General features: G+C 32.6%; 2 protein-coding genes across 4 annotated transcripts; one reads left to right on the forward strand and one right to left on the reverse strand.

Moving 5' to 3' along the window:
* Positions 1-1,414: 1,414 nt before the first annotated feature.
* LOC126720565 (peptide-N4-(N-acetyl-beta-glucosaminyl)asparagine amidase A) lies at positions 1,415-19,585 on the reverse strand. 3 transcript variants are annotated; one of them, XM_050423162.1, is made up of 2 exons: positions 19,249-19,585; positions 1,415-3,225 (listed from the first exon to the last, which is right to left on the reverse strand). In XM_050423162.1, the coding sequence occupies exons 1-2, from the start codon at positions 19,520-19,522 to the stop codon at positions 1,649-1,651; spliced, it is 1,851 nt and encodes a 616-aa protein (XP_050279119.1). In that variant the 5' UTR covers positions 19,523-19,585; the 3' UTR covers positions 1,415-1,648. The 3 variants fall into 3 exon arrangements, with proteins under 3 accessions (XP_050279119.1, XP_050279118.1, XP_050279117.1); XM_050423161.1 differs by lacking the exon at positions 19,249-19,585 and adding an exon at positions 16,295-16,676; XM_050423160.1 differs by lacking the exon at positions 19,249-19,585 and having other exon boundaries at positions 1,415-3,653.
* Positions 10,250-12,695, forward strand: LOC126720566 (polyubiquitin-like). Its single transcript, XM_050423163.1, has 2 exons — positions 10,250-10,295; positions 11,290-12,695. Exon 2 carries the CDS (start codon positions 11,293-11,295, stop codon positions 12,436-12,438), a length of 1,146 nt encoding a protein of 381 aa, XP_050279120.1. The 5' UTR covers positions 10,250-10,295; positions 11,290-11,292; the 3' UTR covers positions 12,439-12,695.
* Positions 19,586-21,768: the final 2,183 nt, after the last annotated feature.

The following is a 21,768-nucleotide window of genomic DNA, read 5'->3' on the forward strand; positions in this document are numbered from 1 at the left end:
TGCACCCAAAAAAGAATGGTGTGTGAGGATGCAAAAACAAACACAAATGAACTTGAGAAAGCACATGCGGATTTGCAATTTCTTATTGTTCACATTACAAGAAAATCTGATTGCGCTGTGCATCTTGAGAACATACAGAACTTGCTGGAAAAATCAGAGTCGAGCATTTAGGATCTTGAAAAAAATGCTTGAACAACTATTTAGACGTTTAATTAAAACCAGAGTTTCCCTCTTCAACATCTTCAACCACTAACCCAAAAGCCATGGGCAACCATTTTGTTTTTCTTTGAATTACAGAAAAGTCATTGAGATCAATAGTTGATACTTGTATATGAAATAGATCTTCAGCGTAATTTCTCTTCTAGTTCTAAATCAATATAGTATAATGTAAAATCATTGCAATTGTATTTGCAATTTACCCTCTTCTAGAGGATTTACTTTAGTGCTGGAATGTTAAAAAGTACTAAAATACATTGTGCCATTTTAATATCTTCTAATGCCTTTCCCATACTAGTAAACCTTTAAGACGAGATGTCAGCATGGTTTTAACAAGTTTTGGGAATATAATATTGAACGCTGCCTTAAATAAATTGTAGTACATAGTTTTAACAAGCTTTTGAGGAGATTTCTCAATGTAGCACCCATAATAAATATGTTTTCTATTAATAGATTTTCTTAATACTCTTGGGGATAAATTTGCCAGCATAAAAATTTTCCAGGCTTATCCCTGTTGCCCCCAAATGTGAGCTCTTTAGGTGCATCACATTTTGCCATCATAATAGTGTTTAACTTGGAAATCTTTGGCTGTGATATCTATAGGAAAGATTTAGCAGTCACCAAGACGCAACATTCATCTTTCCAAGTTAATTATCAATAATATAGTCCCTAATCCTGCAGTTGATTTCATAGCTACTGTTAAAAGATTAAAATTAAAATTCACCACCTTGTTAAAGGATCAAAAATAAACCAGGAATTGGTTAAAAGATGAAAATTAAGAAAATTCTTTTGGTCAAGTATAACTTTTCCTTCATGATAATCTATCTTATAATTGAATTGAAGGACAATGCTTCACCACGACACAATATTGCTCTGACACACTACTATAAAACAAATACTAGCACATAATTGAGACTCAAATTTCTCATGTCTAGACTTTATTTTAGGGGGGGAGAGGGGGTGGCTGGTTTGGAACTCATTCCTGCAATTCTATTTATTAAATTGTCACCTGTTTTGCATTTAATAAATAAACCAGAAATGCAGACAGCTGCATAAGTCAATTTTACAAAACACAAAAATATCACCACTTTCATCATAACCTGCCATTAAAATGTGAGATACTGGTTATGCAAATGTGATTCATTTCCAAGGACCCAGTTCCACATAATACATATATAATTATTTGAAGATAGATTAATGAAGAGAATGCTCAACATCTATTGAAAAAACAAAACCAAAATCACATTTAGTGCACATAATTTAATAATAGACAAGAATATCCACAGAAGGAATCTGTCAGCATAATGACAATGGACTACAAAATGCTTACTTTTTTTTTTTTTTTTTGGGTACCATTTGCAGGAATTCTGTGGAATATCATATAAAAGGAGTCCTTTTATGAAGCAGTTGAAGAATCAACCAAGACAACAACCTAAATATCTTTACCGTTATGCAGTAAACTGGGTGCTAGGAAAGCCCTTTGAGCAGGGAAAGACTGCTTGCTGCTTAACCCAAAACCAAAATGAGACCTTGTTCCTCTATGGCATTTGTATCCTACTTGATCGTAAAGGATGGTATAATTCGAGCTGCTTACATTTCTGAAGTAACATAAATCGCCATCATATTTGTACACTTGTTGTGTACTGCCCAATCCACTGACCACCAAGTTGTTCTTTACAGCCATATAGCCCTGTCCATTCTGCACATTTCTGAGAGAGCCCTCTGAGAATCCAAAACCAACATCCTTAGACTTCTTCTCAAAAAATCCCAAAGTGACATTTTCAAGAGATACAGAAGTTCCATTTCCGTCATCCAATTCATTGTAGTATAAATAAAGGTCAAATTTTTTGTGGGATTCTGTTGAGTAAACGGAAGATGATGGCACCTTTGCACGAACACTGTCATTGAAATGGATTATTTGATTCACAATCTGCAAATCCCCATCACTTTCTATCAGCATTGAATTATTGTACCTAAAGTTTTGAATCCAATTTGTTGTGATATTCCCATGGGAGGACTTCACCCATCCAGTCGAGGATATGGACCTGGTTACACTATTCAAAAACGTTCCATTTAAACCCTTAAAGTCAGATACTAAAGAAACAACAAGAGGTGAGCTAACATGCTCCAAAAGCCTTGCTTCAATTTCTGTGCTCTTGCTGTCCAACCAAAGATGCAAGTTTGCATCAATGTACCAAACATTCAAGGCATTCGTCACACTAAACCCAAACTTATGGCTCTTTCCATCAACTATATTCCCTAAAAATGGTGTAATCTCAATATTATAAGAAGGGAGATCAAATGACCCTATACCAGTAATGGGCCTCCATAAGAGGGGATTAATCCCTCCAGTAAAAATGACAGTAAACGGCCAAATTGCACCGACCACCTGATCATCAAGACTAACTAAAACCTCCCTAAAAGGCCCATTTCCGGCTGCACCCGTAAGATTGTTTGCCTCAATGTACTCATTGTAAAAATTCGAATACCAAAATTCATCATTCTCATGAAATGAAACATACACCTCCAACACAGCTCTATAAGCATTTTGTGGAATCTTGAATTCACTCAATGCAATATCAGTGGAACTCTCAATTTCAAACCACAACCCATCATTCAACGGAAGGTTCCGCGAAAAGGGTATGATTAAATCAGCCGGGGTATGGTATTTAGACACTAAAGCACCCAACTTTGACACATCATTTTCTTCAGCAGGATAAAACTGAATAGTTATATTCACATGGTACACTCCAGTATAAGTTTTAGTAACAAGATTACCAAGATAAACAGCAAGTGTTTGATTCTTCATGAGCAAAGAATAATACCTTGTAATGTCCTTCTCAACACTCCAAACAATCCCCGTAGCCCTTGGCTCAGCTGTGCAGCTACGAAATAGTTCAGCCCCACCAAGCCAAACCCCAAAAATCCGGTCATACTGCCTGCCTTTGCAAGTAGCATTCCATTGGAAGACGATCTTGGAAAACTTCTGAGATGGGCAGTGTGAGGGAGGTGTGTAGTTTGCAAGAACTGGAGGGCTGCCATAAGTGTAGCCAAAGTCATGTTGAAGTATGTGATAAGAGCAAGGCTTTGTGTTGGGAAGTTTGATGGGTTTTGTTACTTCAAAGAAGAGAGTTGGTGGGGTGTCATTGAGAGGTTGTTGTTGGGACTCAGAGAGATCTAGCTCTTCTCTAAAGAGGCTTTTCTTGTGGAAAAGATTGGCTGTGGAGAAGAGGGGGTTGTGAAGGAAGAGGAGGAGAAGGAGAGAGTAAAGCACAGAGGAGGCCATGAATGGTAGTTAGAATTAGATTGAATCTGTTGTGTTTTCTTTTGTTTGTTAATTCTCTCTCCTCTTGGTGGAGACTTTAACTTTACTTTGTTTGGAGGAGTACAAAAAAGAGTTGGAAAGTTTTGGACTTTTCTTGTAAAATAATTGATCGGGAAAGAAGGAAAAAGAGAACGAGAATTTTGAATTGGAAAGTAAAACTCTGGTGCAAAATGGGAAGGCTTGGGGTTTGGTCCGTCTGCTTTGTTAACTTAGTCCTAGGGGAAGGTTAAATACAGAATAGTCCTAGGCGAAAGTGAAATACAGAATAACTAGAAAACAAAGATTACAAGACAGATCTCTTCCATAGTGATTGCTGGTCAGTAAACAAGGCATGTCTTTCGAGGTACATTCATTAGAATTTACCGATTTATGATTTAAAAAAATAAAATAAAATAAAGAATGCATAATTACTCTTTCTAAAAATTAAATTATATACTAAATAAAGTTGTTATTTTATATTTTCTCAAATTTAAAGTTATGATTTTTTCTTTTTTCTTTTTTGAGAAGGAAGTTATAATTGTGTTAAGTGACTACTCTCATTAATTAATAAATTAATTTTATATTATTTGTTAGGTTATATTTCCTCAAATTAAGGGATATATTTAACAATTATTTAATTTAGGTAAAAATTTATTATTTAATTTAGGTAAAAATTTATTATTTAAACTTCTACAAATTTAAATTCTATTCAAACTAAAAGTGTATTATAAAAAATTCTAAACTTTAATCTCAAACAACAACGAACATTTTTCTTTCTTTAAAAAAAAAAACCACGTTTTGATTTCTATTCCAACTAAAAATCAATTATTAATATTTTAAGAACAAATAATTAATAATTTAATTGTATATTATTTTATGATATAATTCCTCAAATTAAGGGATAATATTTAGCAATTTTTTAATTTAAATCAAACATATTATTAAACTTCAGCAATTTTAAATTACATTCAAATTAAAAGTCTATTAGTAAAAATTCTAAACTTAAATCCTAGATAAAAACCATGTTTTCTTTCTAAATATATAAAAATTTAAAAATCTAAAAACAAAATTACAATATGGTAAAGCCACTTGACACAATCACGATGTCTAAGCCCCACTTTTATTGTATAGTATATGATTTCAAAAAATTTAAATTCTATTTAAGCTAAAAATCTATTGTAAAAAATTATAAATTTAATTCCAAACAACTACCTACATTTTTTCTTTAAAAAAAAAAAAAAAAAACCATGCTTTGACTTCTACTCTAACTAAAACTCTATTATTAATACTATCCTTTGAGAAGGTGCTCAGCATGTGCTTAGAGACTTTTTTTTTTTTTTTTTTTTGGTAAAAATTAATAATTTGCATCTATTATGATTTAGAAATATATAAATATATATATATATATATATATTTTTTTTTTTTAAAAAGGATAAATTTTAGAAACAAGCAATAGCTGTTGTGTGGGGATTTTTCCGCACAAGTTGTTTGTCCGCTTTGGGGAGCCAAGTCCACACGGTTTTGTCACGAAGGGGTGGGAGCTAAGGATTAGCCTTGCTATGTCCTCAGTCCCACATCGCCTAAGTGAGCGCCCCATGCATGCCTTATAAGCTCTTGGGCAAAGGCATGGTGTACCACTACTCCGCACCCACCCCTTCGTGACAAAACCGTGCGGGCTTGGCTCCCCAAAGCGGACAAACAGCTTGTGCGGAAAAATCTCCACACAGTTGTAATTTCTTTTTTAAACGTGAAAGAAAAAAATCCTAAATTTTAGAAATTCTTTTTTTGAATTCAAAATGAAATTTGTTATTTGACATTTATGACCCTATTTCTAAATGAAATTACTCTTCATTAATGAGGGTATTTTTGAACCACATAAAAATCTAGTTGAAAGAGGAGAATCATCTTATATATAGTATAGATTTTAAGAACAACTAATTAATAAATTAATTTTATTTATTTGTTGTAATATAATTCCTCAAATTAAAGGATAATATTTAGCAATTTTTTTTAATTTAGATAAAACTTATCTTTAAACTTCAACAAATTTAAATTCTATTCAAACTAAAACTCTATTATAAAAAATTCTAAACTTAAATCCCAAAGAAAACCTACATTTTCTTTCTTAAAAAAAAAAAAAAAAACATTTTGATGTCTACTCTAACTAAAAGTCTGTTATCAACATTTTAAGAATAATTAATTAGTAAATCGTTCTATATTATTTGTTATGATATATTTCCTCAAATTAATAGATAATATTTAACAACGGTTTAATTTAAATAAAACTAAAAGTCTACTATCAAAATTTTCTAAACTTAAATATCACACCACTCACATTTTTTTTTCCCACAAGTTGCATCTTATTAAATTAATATTTTATTAGGATATTAAGTTAAAAGACTTTTGACTGAGGGATAATATTTAACAATAATTTAATTTAGATAAAAGTTTATCATTTAAGTGTGTGTTTGGGATGAGCTGAATTTTTCAGTTGTCTCACTACACTTTTTAATACTATTTATGGGTTCCACTGCACTTTTTGATACTATTCATAGGTCCTACTATACTATTCAGCTTATTTTTTTAACATTTTTTCTACACTTTCAGCAAAAAAAAAAAAATAAAATAAAAAATAGTTTCAGCTAAATAAGTTGTTCCGAATGGATCTTAAGTTTTGAAATTTAAATTCTACTCCAAATAATAGTCTATTATCAAAATTTTCAGAACATATATATATATATATATGTATGTATGTATGTATGTATTAATTCATGAATTTTTGATATAATCACTCATAACCAATAAAGTCATCCATAAAATTAAATTCCACATATTACACCCCATGTTTTTGTATTTTTTTCACTTGTTTTTCCCAAGTTGCAACTTACGCTTATTGTTCATAATGCTTATTGTTTTAATTTAATAAATCCATCTTACTTATTGTTCTTTATTTCTAAATTTGCGTGAAGAATATTATACTAAAGGAAGTTTACTATAAAGAAGCAAAACAATAAGCACCCATTTAAGTTCATGATTCTCTTATATAAATTTTTAATTTTTTTTTATATTCTCAATTTTTGAACTCTTTTGTGTATGTTTTAATTTTGGGTTTTGATTATTATATTAAATTTTTGAGTGTGTTGGTTTTTTTTTTTTTTTTAGACTATCAATAGGAAAAAAAAAATGTATTTAGGAACTATTTTGTATAGTATTATTTGTGTTGGCTATGGCATAACCCAAATAGGAATGATCAAACTCATTCCATATCTCATATTAATAAATTAACACAAAGTACAAAGAGAATTTTAAAATATAAAAATAGATAAACACTGATAATGTCCAAATATCGAAACTTAAAGTAATTTTATTTATTAAAATTACTTACTTATTTTAGGATTTATTATTACCTTTATTTAATTTTTTTTTTTTAAAGTAGCTTACATATGAATCTTCATCAAATTGTACATCGCACAGGAATAATATTATTAAACAAATAAAAATTCATATTATGGTATGTATATTTATAATTTTGTCAATATTATATTCACTTATAGTTTATTTATTTATTTATTTTTATGAGAGAATTTCAACTTATGATGTTTGCTTCTAATGATAGCTATCAGACTAAGACATTAATAAATTTTTCGTGTGTAGGCGAGGATTGAGGATTGAACCCCAAATCTCTTATTCAACTATTAGATATTTTACTTGTCAAGCTAACTGGAAGTCACATATTCACTTGTAGTCTTGTACACACGAATTCACTATGATTGCATTTTTTCAATATTTGTATATAATGTGACTTTGGTTTAAGCATTATTCATTATTTTGGTCCTTAACATTTACCCTATGTGTTAAAATGATTTGTAAGGTTTCAAATGTGTTAGTTTAGTTTTTGTTTTAGAGTTTTATTGTGGTTTTTTATTTAAATTTACAAAAATTTGTTTCTCAAGTTTTGATTAATTTTAACTACTATTTCATAATTCAAGAGAATTAAGATACTAACTAAAACTCACGACTTCGACATAGGTTGAATAAAAGCAATACTGTAAATATAATTGAGTCATTAAATTAAAATACATTTCTTTTTTAAAAATTTGGGACAGTTGGTAAGTCATGTGGCAAAACAATAATATCTTAGGGTACGTTTGGTATACTGAATGGAGATTACAACAAAAATTGTAATCTTTATTACTAGTAATAAAATGTGTTGTAATGTAATAACTAAACATATTCATTAGTTTGACTGTGAATTATAACATTAGAATGAAACTTAACATTTATTTTAGGAAATATCTTACTTATACAATTATATCTCCTTAAAAATTGTTATTTTTAAATTTAAGAGAGATATTTGTTATTTGTTATTATTTTTTATTTTTTATTTTTATAATTGTTAGATGTATATGGAAAATTTGTTTATTTGGAAATATATTAAAATTTGAACTTATTGCACTTACTAAGGAATAACTAATACCACCTTTTAAAGAGGAATATTTATTCCTCATTTTGTAGAATAGCTATTCATAAGGAATGACTATTTCTTGTAATAAAAACATAACCAAACTAAAGAATAACTAAACCATATGAATAACTATTACATTACAACGCCTATTACAGTCTACCAAACATGCCCTTAGTATTACCATTAGTCGCATTGACATTAAAAAAAGAAAAAGAAAAAAGAAAAAAAGAGAGTTCAAGTTTCGACCTATAATGTCCGCTCTTGATGATAATTCTTTTCCATCAGACCAAAATATCAATCAGTTTTTGGTATAGGTAGAGATTGAACTACAAATTTTTTATTTAATTATCAGAGACTTTACCCATTGAGCTAACTGAAAACCCACACATCAACATTCTCATTTACCATGGAATTAGATATTTATTGCAATTTCCAAAAACACATGTTTTTATTGATAAAAAAAGACAATAGCAAATTGGTCAGGCTAGTTTGTACTGAAATCAATCTATTTGGTAGGACATAATCGATTAAATGTAATAAAATCATATTAGAGTCCTTAATTATGTAAATATTTATTATTAATATCATTTGAAACAATATTACTAATTATTAGCAAACCACTTCAAGGATTTTAGTAAATTTTAACTGAAAAAGAAAAAAGAAAAGAAAGAAAGCAAGAAAGAAAAATTGATACCAACAATTAAGCTAAGAATATTAAAATGGTTGTTTGTATCTAAAAGATTATTTCAATTTGATGCAACCACAAAAATATCCAAATGAAATAATGAATATAAACTTATACTTATTATATATATTAATTAATTATTTTTTAAAATTATTTTGATAATATTTATCTTTTCTGATAATTTGATAACTACAACTAGAGATGAGTGATTTGAATTGTGCATATTATAATCACATAAGCTGCTCCTATTAAAATTACAAAACTCTTGGCATATATATATTTTAATGAAAAAGTTAAAAGATGCCCTAAAACATTTGTTAGTGAACAATCTTTTAATTATTTAGGGTTGTTTGATTTGGGTTTGGCTTAGATAAGAGTAATTCATGGTTAAACCCACAATTCATGTAAGAGAGAGTACTCATTTATGGTATTCATAGAGTATTCAATAATTTTCTTTAAGAAAGAATGATATGATAATGAGTTTTAATTTATACATTTTATTTAATTAGCAAGTGATGCAATATTTTTCATTAAAATAAAATGAGATTTCAATTAAAAAAACATTGAAGGTAAGCCAAACCCGTTTTTGATTGCTACTTACCCATGTAAAGTAGGGTTATCCGATCCAACCACCTTAATGCCCTACTTATTGGATTGTTTTCTGCAGGTACAAGAGGATTTCAGGAAGGAGATATTCATCATGGTGGGTTGGTGGCCCGGGCTGTTTGAAATCGTCACAACGCTCTAAAGTTTGGCCACCCGACTCTGCTAGTGGACAGCATCAACCCAAGAGCCGGTTCGCTGCTTTAGGAGTTCTTGTTGTTAGAAGAAATTAGTCTCAGAGAGGTGGTTTTCGAAGGAGATTCTGCTGTGGTCATCCAAGCCATGAGCCATCACTCAAGGAAGTTCGAACTCTCTGGAGTATGGCAACATTATCGCTAACATCAGGATATTAGTTGTTGATGTTAATTTTATTCGGTTTTGTCATGTGAAACGCCACTGTAATGTAGTTGCTGATGCACTAACTAAAAAAAGCTAAAGAGAGTTTGAGTTTAGCTGTTTGGTTAGAAGATGTGCAAGAGGATATTTCTAATCTTCTTTTGTTTGATGTTCCTTAAGTAATGGTAGCCTCTGTTTGGAAATCACTTAAAAATGAAAATTATTTTATTATTCAGTTTCTTTTTGTCATTGTTTATGGGCCTTACTAAATTTTTTGATTATAGGCTCCATTGTACTATTTTAATTAACTTTTACTTTTATCTACAATACTTTTAGTAATAAGTTTTTAGTTTCAACAAAATAAGCGATGTCCAAACAGACCCTTAGTTGAGCCATTTTGGTTTGGATTCTCAAAAAAAAAAAAGAAAAAAAAGAAAAAAAGAAAGAAAGAAAGAAAGCCAAACCAATTTAATTTAACTAAACTCTATAATCTAAGTTTGAAAAATTAAAAATTATACTCTAACTAAAATTTTATTACTAATTAAAACGTGTCACAATCCCATTGGTGACTAAAGTCGGCAAAATCCCCAGTTATAATTCTATAAATACTGCCACTCCCAATCCTTTGGCCCTACATTTTCTCACTTTCAGAAAATTCTCTTCCCAATCTCTCTCTCTCTCTCAAGGTAAAATCCTTTCTCTTATATTCTTTAATTTCAGTTTTCAATTTTAATTTATTAAATAAAAAATTTAAAGAAAAATTTATGATATTGATATTTGTAAAACCCGTATCGATGTGTAAATTACTTGATGATTCATATCCCAAATTTTAAATTTGGGTAAAATTTCGATTAGAGTTATGCTCCTTTTGGCTGATTGAATTTTGTTAGATCTTTCCGATTTTCCAGTTGATTGCAATACGATTTGTTCTTCTTGATCTTGTGTTTCTGTACTTGATTGATGAATACCAATTTTTTGTTGTAAGATCCAAAGAATTCGATTAGGGTTTGCAGTATATATATATATATATATATAATTTTTTTTTCTTGTTAAATTTTGTTTCTTTATTCTTTTTGTGTATTATATGGGATATAGACGTGGGTATTTTTGATGGGTTTGGTTTGTTTGTTTGTTTTTCCTAAGGGCTTCAATCTTACAATCATTAGGGAGTGTATTGGTTAAACAAACAGTTGTTTATAAATTCCAAATCGATTTAAATTGAGACGTTGATTTTGATTTAATTATGGTCTAGTTGTATTATAGATTCAGCTGACGTATGAGTAAAATTTAGGTACTGTACTTTAAGTGCAATACAATTTTGGGTATTCATACACTTGTTTGTATTTACCAATTAGATAAGAAGAGTGTTATCTTTGCCAAGAAAAATTGAATTCAAAACAAGCAAGTGTTTGAATTCAATTGGAGAACCTAATGTATTGGACTTAAGGTAATGTTCTTAAGTTTTATCCATAACATATATGTTTGACTATCTTTATTTTATTTGTATAATTTACTCAGAATTTGAAAATATATTAACTAACAATAACATCTGATGGATGATTTTTATTTTTTTTTGAAAATATAAGCATGTGGAAGATTGTGGCGTTTCGATTTGAAATATGGTTTCAATGATTTTCTAATTTATTTTATTTTAAAATTTTGTGGGATCATTCAATCCAGCAGATGCAGATCTTTGTGAAAACTCTCACTGGAAAGACCATCACCCTTGAGGTTGAAAACTCCGATACTATTGACAATGTGAAAGCAAAAATCCAGGACAAGGAAGGAATCCCACCAGATCAGCAAAGGCTCATTTTCGCTGGTAAACAATTGGAAGATGGTCGAACTCTTGCCGACTACAATATCCAGAAAGAGTCCACCCTCCACTTGGTGCTTCGTCTCCGTGGTGGGATGCAGATATTTGTCAAGACCCTGACTGGAAAAACCATCACCTTGGAGGTGGAAAGCTCAGATACCATTGATAATGTCAAGGCAAAAATACAAGACAAAGAAGGTATCCCACCAGACCAGCAGAGGTTGATTTTTGCTGGCAAGCAGCTTGAAGATGGTCGTACCCTTGCAGACTATAACATCCAAAAGGAGTCCACCCTCCACTTGGTGCTTCGTCTCCGTGGTGGTATGCAAATTTTTGTTAAGACTTTGACAGGTAAAACAATAACATTGGAGGTGGAAAGCTCGGATACCATTGACAATGTCAAGGCAAAGATCCAGGACAAGGAGGGTATCCCACCAGACCAACAGAGGTTGATCTTTGCAGGCAAGCAACTCGAAGATGGTCGTACTCTTGCTGACTATAACATCCAGAAGGAGTCCACCCTCCATTTGGTGCTCCGTCTTCGTGGTGGAATGCAAATTTTTGTGAAGACCTTGACTGGAAAAACTATAACATTGGAAGTTGAAAGTTCTGATACTATTGATAATGTCAAGGCAAAGATACAAGACAAAGAGGGGATCCCTCCAGACCAGCAGAGGCTGATATTTGCTGGCAAGCAGCTGGAAGATGGGCGCACTCTTGCTGATTATAATATCCAAAAGGAATCGACCCTTCACTTGGTGCTTCGTTTGCGTGGTGGGATGCAGATTTTTGTGAAGACATTGACTGGTAAAACCATAACTCTGGAGGTGGAAAGTTCTGATACCATTGACAATGTGAAAGCTAAGATTCAGGACAAAGAGGGTATTCCACCTGACCAGCAGAGGCTGATTTTTGCCGGTAAGCAGTTGGAGGATGGCAGGACTCTTGCAGATTATAATATCCAAAAGGAGTCAACTCTTCACCTTGTCCTTCGCCTCCGTGGTGGTTTCTGAGGTAGCTTGTGGTGTAGTTATTTCGATTTCTGTGGTTATGAGTCATTCTGTGAAGTTTCGTGGTCATGATTTGTTTTTCTTGGCTATTGTTCGATGGCTTCTTATAAGATTCAAACTTGCTATGTTATTCTATATGATTTGTTTAATATTTTCATGCTGTTTTTAAGATGGTGGTTAAATTGGCCCCATGAGGTCATGTTGTTATTGCTGTTTAGTATAAAATAAAGTAATTTTTATGCACACGTTTTGTGCTGCTATGTGTGTTTGTTCATCTTGTTCATACGTATTTGTGTTGCACTCTGCTCTGTGTTGGTTCATCCTGTATATACATATGTCATAATACCTGTTGTACTCGCTGGATTTAAATTTGTGTTGCACTCTGCTCTGTGTTGGCTAATATTTCCTTTCTTTTTTTAATTTTATAAAGATGCTAATAGAGAGTGCGGATACTGGTGGGAGTTAGCATATATTAATTACTGTGTAATGTCTGATAGAAAATGACCTTTCTTTCCTGGGGTTGTTAATTGACGTGGTCATCGGGTGACAACCTTATCAGTCATCATGCTCTGCTGTAGTTTCAAGATGTAAATTGCTTGCTAATTTTTAATTTTTTTGGAAATTTTTTTTTTTACTGAAAAGATGGAAATCTAATTAAACAAAGGCTCAAGCCTTTCGGCTTGATGGGGAAACAGCACATATAGATTCAAGACAACACCTCAATCCATGACTGACAAAAGGCAAATAGGCCCCTACACAAATAGGGGTGGCAATCGGGCAAGTTGTGTTTATTTTGGGTCGGGTCATAATGAGTTGGGTACATTATTATTATCCAAATACTCATTTATAACCTGTATAAATATAAATTAAATACCTATTATCCACCCAACTCATTTAATTAATCTATTAATCGGTCCAAAAAAAGCCAATTGTTTTATTTTTTATTTTTTATATTAAAAGATAAAGAGGAGCAAATTATTTTAAGAGTTTGAAAACTCCTACTTGTCTTATATTTTCCTCCACTTTCTCTTGAACCAAATTAAGCAGAATGAGAATGAAAATGGCTAGAGTTTGAGGCCTACCCTCTCTTCTCTTTGATCTGAACCTCCTATAATATCTTACAGCTTATTAATGGTTGAAAAAGGCTCTACAATTGAACAACCTCTTAGCCACCAAGATAATACGAATTCCGCGAAAACCACAAACCATGCAATGACGGCTCATAGCTCCAACTGCTGCATTGCCATTTTCTCAAACATTTCTCGTGCCAAAGCAGGATGATCTTGCGCTCATGATGCACGTTTCAGTAGTTGAGCTTTGACAAGAGCCCATACATTTCATGGGAAAGTGGAATCCCATAGGATATTTAACACCATTTTTTTTTCCTGCGGGGACAAAACTTTGAACGTTTTTGGGGGACACAAAAATTTTGCACTTTTTGGGGGACATTAGAGACCAATATCTTTTCCAAATTTCCCTCATTACTCTTGATTGTGAGTTTTCAACTGAACATATGTTCCCTAAGATCAGGGTTTTATATGGAGCCCCACTTATTTTTTTTTTTAACTTGGAAAAATAAGAAAATCATAAAGAAAATTGCCTCATTTTAAAGATAAAAAGTTTACAACAAATGGAAAATAACTTTATAAGGTCTTGGTCCTAGGTACAATCTAAGAATTACATGACTTTAATCCTATTTACATTCTATAAAATATAAATTATATTGGATAAAAGGCTAATTTATAAATCTTTAATCTAAGTTTGGAGACTAAATTGCAAGGTAAGAGTTTATTAAACACTTACTTGGCATGCTTGACCGGTCTTCTACACTATTGTAGCTAACGTCATGTCATATCACTCAAACGAACAATATGTCAAATTTAAGATTTCAAGGAACAAATATGAACAAGATTATCATATGATTCAAAACATGATTCATTGCATTTCTGTATCATATGATCTAGCATGTGAGCATCTCAAGAACATTGTATGAACAACATGACATTGCATACGAATTGCCTCATAAAAATCATGTAATCGTGTGAATCAAGGATTTTCATTTTACATGTTATGCAAACCTGATTATTTCAAGATGGATTAACGAGGAATTTCATTTTGAAAGTCTTTTTTACAAAACACAAAAAGATCAGCACTTTCATCATCACCTCCCAATATAATGAGGGACGCTGGATATGCAAATTTCCACCTAAAAATTTCTGATTAATTGAAGATGGATTAATGAAGAGAGTCTTCACCATCTATTGGATAAATAAAAAGAACAATTTAAACTTTTCACTGTTATGAAGTAAACTGGGTGCTAGAAAAGCATTTCGAGCTGGGATAACGATGCATTCTGCTTAACCCAATGCAGAATGAGACTTTCTTCCTTTATGGCATGTGTTTCCCACATCATCGTAAAGGATGGTATAATTCAAGCTGCTTACATTTCTGAAGTAACATAAATCGCTGCCATCATATTTGTATACTTGTTGTGTACTGCCCAATCCACTGACCAACGAGTTGTTGCTTGCAACCAAATAACCCTGTCCATTCTGCACATTACTGAGAGAGCCCTTTGAGAATCCAAAACCAACATCCTTAGACCTATTCTCAAAAAATCCCAAAGTGAAATTTTCACTACTTACAGAAGTTCCATTTCCATAATCCAATTCGTTATAGTATAAATAAAGGTCGAATGTTTTGTGGGATTCTGTTGAGAAAACAGAAGATGATGGCCTTGCGTGAACAGTGTCATTGAAATGGATGATTTGATTCACAATCTGCAAATCCCCATTTCTTCCCATCAGCATTGAATTTTTGTAACTAAAGTTTTGAATCCAATTTGTCGTGATAATCCCATGGGAGGACTTCACCCATCCAGTTGAGGATATGGACCTGCTTACAGTATTAAAAAACGTTCCATTTAAGCCCCTAAAATCAGATACCAATGAAACAGCAAGAGGCGAGCTAAAGTGCTCAACAAGCTTCCCTTGGATTTTTGTGCTCTTGCTGTCCAACCAAAGATGCAAATTTGCATCAATGTACCAAACATTCAAGGCATTCGTCACACTAAAACCAAACTTATGGCTCTTTCCATCAAGTATCTTCCCTAAAAATGGTGTGATCTCAATATTATAAGAAGGGAGATCATAAGATCCGATAGCAGTAATGGGCCTCCATAAGAGGGGATTAATCCCTCCAGTGTAAATGACAGTAAATGGCCAAACCGCACCAACCTCCTCACCATCAAGACTAACCAAAACCTCCCTAAAAGGTCCATTTCCGGCTGCACCTGTAAGATTATTTGCCTCAATGTACTCATTGTACAAATTCGAATACCAAAATTCATCATTTTCATGAAAAGAAACATACACCTCTAACACAGCTCTATAAGCATTTTGTGGTATCTTGAATTCACTCAATGCAATATCAGTGGAATTCTCAATTTTAAACCACAAACCATCATTCAATGGCAAGTTCCGTGAAAAGGGCATGATCAAATCAGCCGGGGAATGATGTGTAGACACCAAAGCACCCAACTTGGACACGTCATTTTCTTTAGCAGGATAAAACTGAATGGTTATATTCACATGATACACACCAGTATAAGTACTAGTAATAAGGTTACCAAGATAAACAGCAAGTGTTTGATTCTTCATGAGCAATGAATAATACCTTGTAATGTCCTTCTCGACACTCCAAACAATCCCAGTAGCCCTTGGCTCAGCTGTGCAGCTACGAAATAGCTCAACCCCACCAAGCCAAACCCCAAAAATCCGGTCAAATTGCCTGCCTTTACAAGTTGCATGCCATTGGAAAACAATCTTGGAAAACTTCTGAGATGGGCAATGTGAGGGAGGTGTGTAGTTTGCAAGAACTGGAGGGCTGCCATAAGTGTAGCCAAAGTCATGTTGAAGTATGTGATAAGAGCAAGGCTTTGTCTTGGGGAGTTTGATGGGTTTTGTTACTTCAAAGAAGAGAGTTGGTGGGGTGTCATTGAGAGGTTTATTTTGGGACTCAGAGAGATCTAGCTGATGTCTAAAGGGGCTTTTTTTGTGGAAGATATTGGCTGTGGAGAAGAGGGGATTGTGAAGGAAGAGGAGGAGAAGGAGAGGGTAGAGCATAGAGGAGGCCATGAGTGGTGGTTGGAATTGGATTGAAACTGTTGGGTTTTCTTTTCTTTCTTAACTCTTTCTTCTTGATGGAAACTTTTTACTTTCTTTGAGTATAAAAAAAGTTAGTTTTGGAGTTTCTTGAGAAATAATTGATCAGGAAAGAAGAAATATTAGACAGAAAAAGATAACGAGAATTTTGAATTGAAAAGTGAAAATAGAGTGCAAAATGCCAACAATATGGGAAGGCTTGAGTGGCTTTACCAAATTGGTCGTTTTGTTTTGTTAACCTCGGTATGGACAGCTGTCAAGTCCTAGTCTTAGGGGAAAATGAAGTACCTAGAAATAAAGATTACAAGACAAATCTCTTTTGCTAAAACAAGAAACATGGTAAACAAGGCAAGTCTTACAAGGCACATTCATTGTCATCTATCTTTAAGCTCGTAATATTTTGTCACATAAGTTTTTTAGAAGAGTTTGTTCTATATATACACACACACATAGACCCTAGTATTATGCTTGTGTGATGCATTACTTATTCAAGTAATTTCACTGCATATTTAAATGAAAAAACCTTGAATTTATCAATTCAAAACAATAATTGAAAGCATATTTAAGTGGTAACCTCAATTCAATAGTTATGAAAAATCCAAATTACTAAACATTAAAAGGTAAAAATGAGAATTGATTTTTTTTTTCTTTGAAAGCAAGGGAGGAGACACCAAAACTTAGGAGAATTTCAGCCTACAAATTAAAAAAAAGAAAAAAAAAAGGAAAAAAGAAAAAAAAATGATATATATATATATATATATATAACTTCAATAACTTTTTTCTCAGTCCTTGACAATAAGTTTGTATTTATAATTGAAAATAACTTCATTAGCATTAAGATACAAAGAATTTCAAGAGGTATCAACAAAGAATTTCATTTTGCAACTTCGTTTTACAAAACACAAAAAGATCACCACTTTCATCAGAACCTCCCATTATAATGAGGGATACTGCTTATGCAAACCTGATTCATTTTCGACGACCCTGTTTCGGCCTACAAATTTTTTAATTATTTGAATGGATTAATTAAGAGAGTGTTCATGATCTATTGGAAAAACAAAACAAAAAATCTAAACTTCTTTACTGTTATGAAGTAAACTGGGTGCTAGAAAAGCCCTTCAAGCAGGGAAAGTCTGCATATTGCCTAACCTAAAACCAGAATTAGACCTTGTTCCTTTATGACATATGTTTCCCAGTTCATCATAAAGGATGGTATAATTCGAGCTGCTTACATTTCTGAAGTAACAAAAATCGCTGCCATCATATTTGTACACTTGTTGTGTACTGCCTAATCCACTTACCACCAAGTTGTTCTTTACAGCCATATTGCCCTGTCCATTCTGCACATTTTCAAGAGAGCTCTTTGAGAATCCAAAACCAACATCCTTAGACTTCTTTTCAAAAAATCCCAAAGTGACATTTTCACTCGATACAGAAGTTCCATTTCCTTCATCTAATTCGTTGTAGTATGAATAAAGGTCGAATTTTTTGTGGGATTCTGTTGAGAACACAGAAGATGATGGCAACTTTGCATGAACACTGTCATTAAAATGGATGGTTTGATTCACAATCTGCAAATCTCCATTGCTTTCTATCAGCATTGAATTATTGTAACTAAAGTTTTGAATCCAATTAGTAGTGATATTCCCATGGGAGGACATCACCCATCCAGTGGAGGATACAGACCTGCTTACACTACTCAAAAACGTTCCATTTAAGCCCTTGAAATCAGATACCAAAGAAACAACAAGAGGCGAGCTAACGTGCTCCAAAATCTTCCCATCAATTTTTGTGGTCTTGCTGTCCAACCAAAGATGCAAATTTGCATCAATGTACCAAACATTTAATGCATTCGTCACACTAAACCCAAACTTATGGTTCTTTCCATCTATTATCTTGCCCAAAAATGGTGTGATTTCAATATTATAAGAAGGAAGATCGAATGATCCAATACCAGTAATTGGCCTCCATAAGAGGGGATTAACCCCTCCAGTAAAAATGACAGTAAAAGGCCAAATGGCACCAACCACCTGACCATCAAGACAAACCACAACCTCCCTAAAAGGTCCATTTCCTGCTACACCTGTAATATTATTCGCCTCAATGTACTCATTGTATAAGTTCGAATACCAAGATTCATCATTCTCATGAAATGAAACATAGACCTCCAACACAGCTCTATAAGCATTTTGTGGAATCTTGAATTCCCTCAGTGCAATATCTGTGGAGTTCTCAATTTCAAACCACAACCCATTATTCAATGGTAAGTTTTGCGAAAAGGGTATGATCAAATTAGCCGGGGAATGGTATTTAGACACCAAATCACCCAATTTGGACACACCATTTTTTTCAGCAGGATAAAACTGAATAGTTATATTCACATGGTACACACCAGTATAAGTACTAGTAATAAGGTTACCAAGATAAACAGCAAGTGTTTGATTTTTCATAAGCAATGAATAATACCTTGTAATATCCTTCTCAACATTCCAAACAATCCCAGTAGCCCTTGGCTCAGCTGTGCAGCTACGAAATAGCTCAGCCCCACCAAGCCAAACCCCAAAAATCCTGTCAAATTGCCTGCCTTTGCAAGTTGCATTCCATTGCAAGACAATCTTGGAGAACTTCTGAGATGGGCAGTGGGAGGGAGGGGTGTAGTTTGCAAGAACTGGTGGCTTGTCATAAGTGTAGCCAAAGTCATGTTGGAGGATGTGATAAGAACAAGGCTTTGTGTTGGGGAGTTTGATGGGCTTTGTTACTTCAAAGAAGAGAGTTGGTGTTGTGTCATTGAGAGGTTTGTGTTGAGACTCAGAGAAATCTAGCTCTCGTCTAAAGAGGCCTTTTTTGTGGAAGAGATTGGCTGTGGAGAAGAGGGATTGGTGAAGGAGGAGGAAAAGGACAGAGTAGAGCATAGAGGAGGCCATGAATGGTGGTTGGAATTGGATTGGACTCTTGGGTTTCTTATCTTCTTGGTGGATACTTTTTACTTTGTTTTTAGAGTACAAGTTTTGGACTTTCTTGAAGTAATTGATAGGGAAAGAACGAATTGACGGAAAAATATAACGAGAATTTTGAATTAAAATGGTAGATCAGCGTGAAACAGGAAGATTTGAGTGGCATTGTAAGAGCATCTCCCGCAGAATCATCAAATTTTTGTATGTTTGGAGAATGGACAGTGACTTTTACTTTTATTTACAAACTTTTTCAAATATACTTTCCAACAGATTCTCTATCTCATTTAAATATTATTTTTTTATTCATTATTTATTTATTTTTTAACAACTATACATATTCAAACATTTTTTTTATTCAACACCTAATTATTATAATAGTAAAAAAGGATTTGAAGGATGAACAGTAGCTCATCAGACTTGATGAGCTACTGTTCATTAGTCAAAAAAAATTTCATGTATGAAGAGGCCATTGGAGTAGCATTTTGTGGTTATACTCTCTAAAATAGAGAGTATTTTGTGTTTGCTGATATTATTGGAGATGCTCTAACATCTCAGCCAATTAAAAAAAGAAAAGAAAAAAAGGGTCAGATATTTTTGGGACCACATGTGTCCCACCTACAACACTAACTCTCACCACACATCTCACATGCTATTATTTTATCTCTTTGACTAGCCATTCCTATTCTTACTCATTTGTTGGGGTGTGCAGCCAACTCACTAATCTGTCAAGACCAACTGGATCCAACCTAACCCGCTGGGTTAGGTCGGTTTTTAGGGTTTGGTGGGTTGAGTTGGGTTACAAAATTTTTTTTGATAACGGGTCGGGTTTAGGTTCAGGTCATAAAATTTCAAACCTGCCAAACCTGACCCGACCCACCTATATATTTAATATATATTTAAAATATATAATATAATTAATATTTTTTTAAATATCCAGCTCTTCCTCCTATCCTATATAAAAGCCAATATTAATGTATATTAGTTCATATATTAATGTGTAACTGAGTTGGAATATTAGTTCGTTTATTAATGTATATTTTGTTTATCAACTCAGGTGGCAAGTGTGATGTATTTTTTTTTACTCAATTTAATAATAATAGTAATAAAAAAAATTGTTCAACCCGACCTAACCCAACCCATGTGGGTTGGATTGGACTTATGTGATAGGTTGGGTTGGGTTGAAATTTTTTTTAACCCACCATAGTAGGTTGAGTAAAAAAATCCCCTTAACCTGACTCATGCACACCCCTACTCATTTGTTTTTTTTTTTTTGGTTTTTGTTTTTTTCTTTTTCACATAAACACTGACTCACACTTTCCCACTGTTACCATTTCATACCACCATTTCTACCATCATTTTTTCAGCAAGATTACCGGAAAATCTTTAGAAACCGTTAAGCATCTTCATCCATTTTATTTGAGGTAAAGATTTCTAATCTTTTTGATGATTTTTATGCTTTTACTTGAGGTTCTTTTAATATAAGCTTTGATAATGATATTTATATGATTTACGAGCTTCGAAAGTGAATTCATGTGTTTATATGTATGGGTTTTGTCTTGATGGATTTATTTGATAAGTGGGTTTATAGTTTTTACAATGGTGGCTATCTAAGTGGTGAAGATTTGGAAGTTTTGGCTTTTTAATGTGAAATAAATGGTGAATATAATTTTTATTTATTATTTGAAACTAGTTAAATATTCAAATTATTTGTCTTGGAGGATATTATGATTTTTGGTATCATGGGTCTCTTGTTGATGTGGTGTAAACCTTGTGGGAAGTGCTTAGAAGGTGTTGAGGTTTTGATGTTAGAGATAATACCTTGAATGAGTTAATTTTATAAATTGGAGCCTATGCCTTATGAATTAATCTGTTGAGAAACTATGGGAGTGGAATACATTATAAATGATGTTAAATAATAGGCTTGCCTATTCAAAGTACTTATTTGGCAATTCCTAACTTGTAGCTAGATACAATTTCAAGCTTTTATGTTTTTATGCTTATTGTGAAATTGTTTAGGTTCTAATTAATCTCCTTTGGAGCTTTTAGAGTTAAACTTGGTTGCAAGGTAAGTAGCTTTTAATGGGATTTTTTTTTTTTTTTTGGGAAAATAATCATGTTGATTGAACGTCATTTTTAGGTTAAACACATTTTTGAAAATTATTTGTGGAACTATGTTATTTATTTATTTATTTTATTACAAGATAAAAATTCTACTT

The sequence above is a fragment of the Quercus robur genome, chromosome 4, assembly GCF_932294415.1.
Source record: "Quercus robur chromosome 4, dhQueRobu3.1, whole genome shotgun sequence".
Classification (NCBI taxonomy): domain Eukaryota; kingdom Viridiplantae; phylum Streptophyta; class Magnoliopsida; order Fagales; family Fagaceae; genus Quercus; species Quercus robur.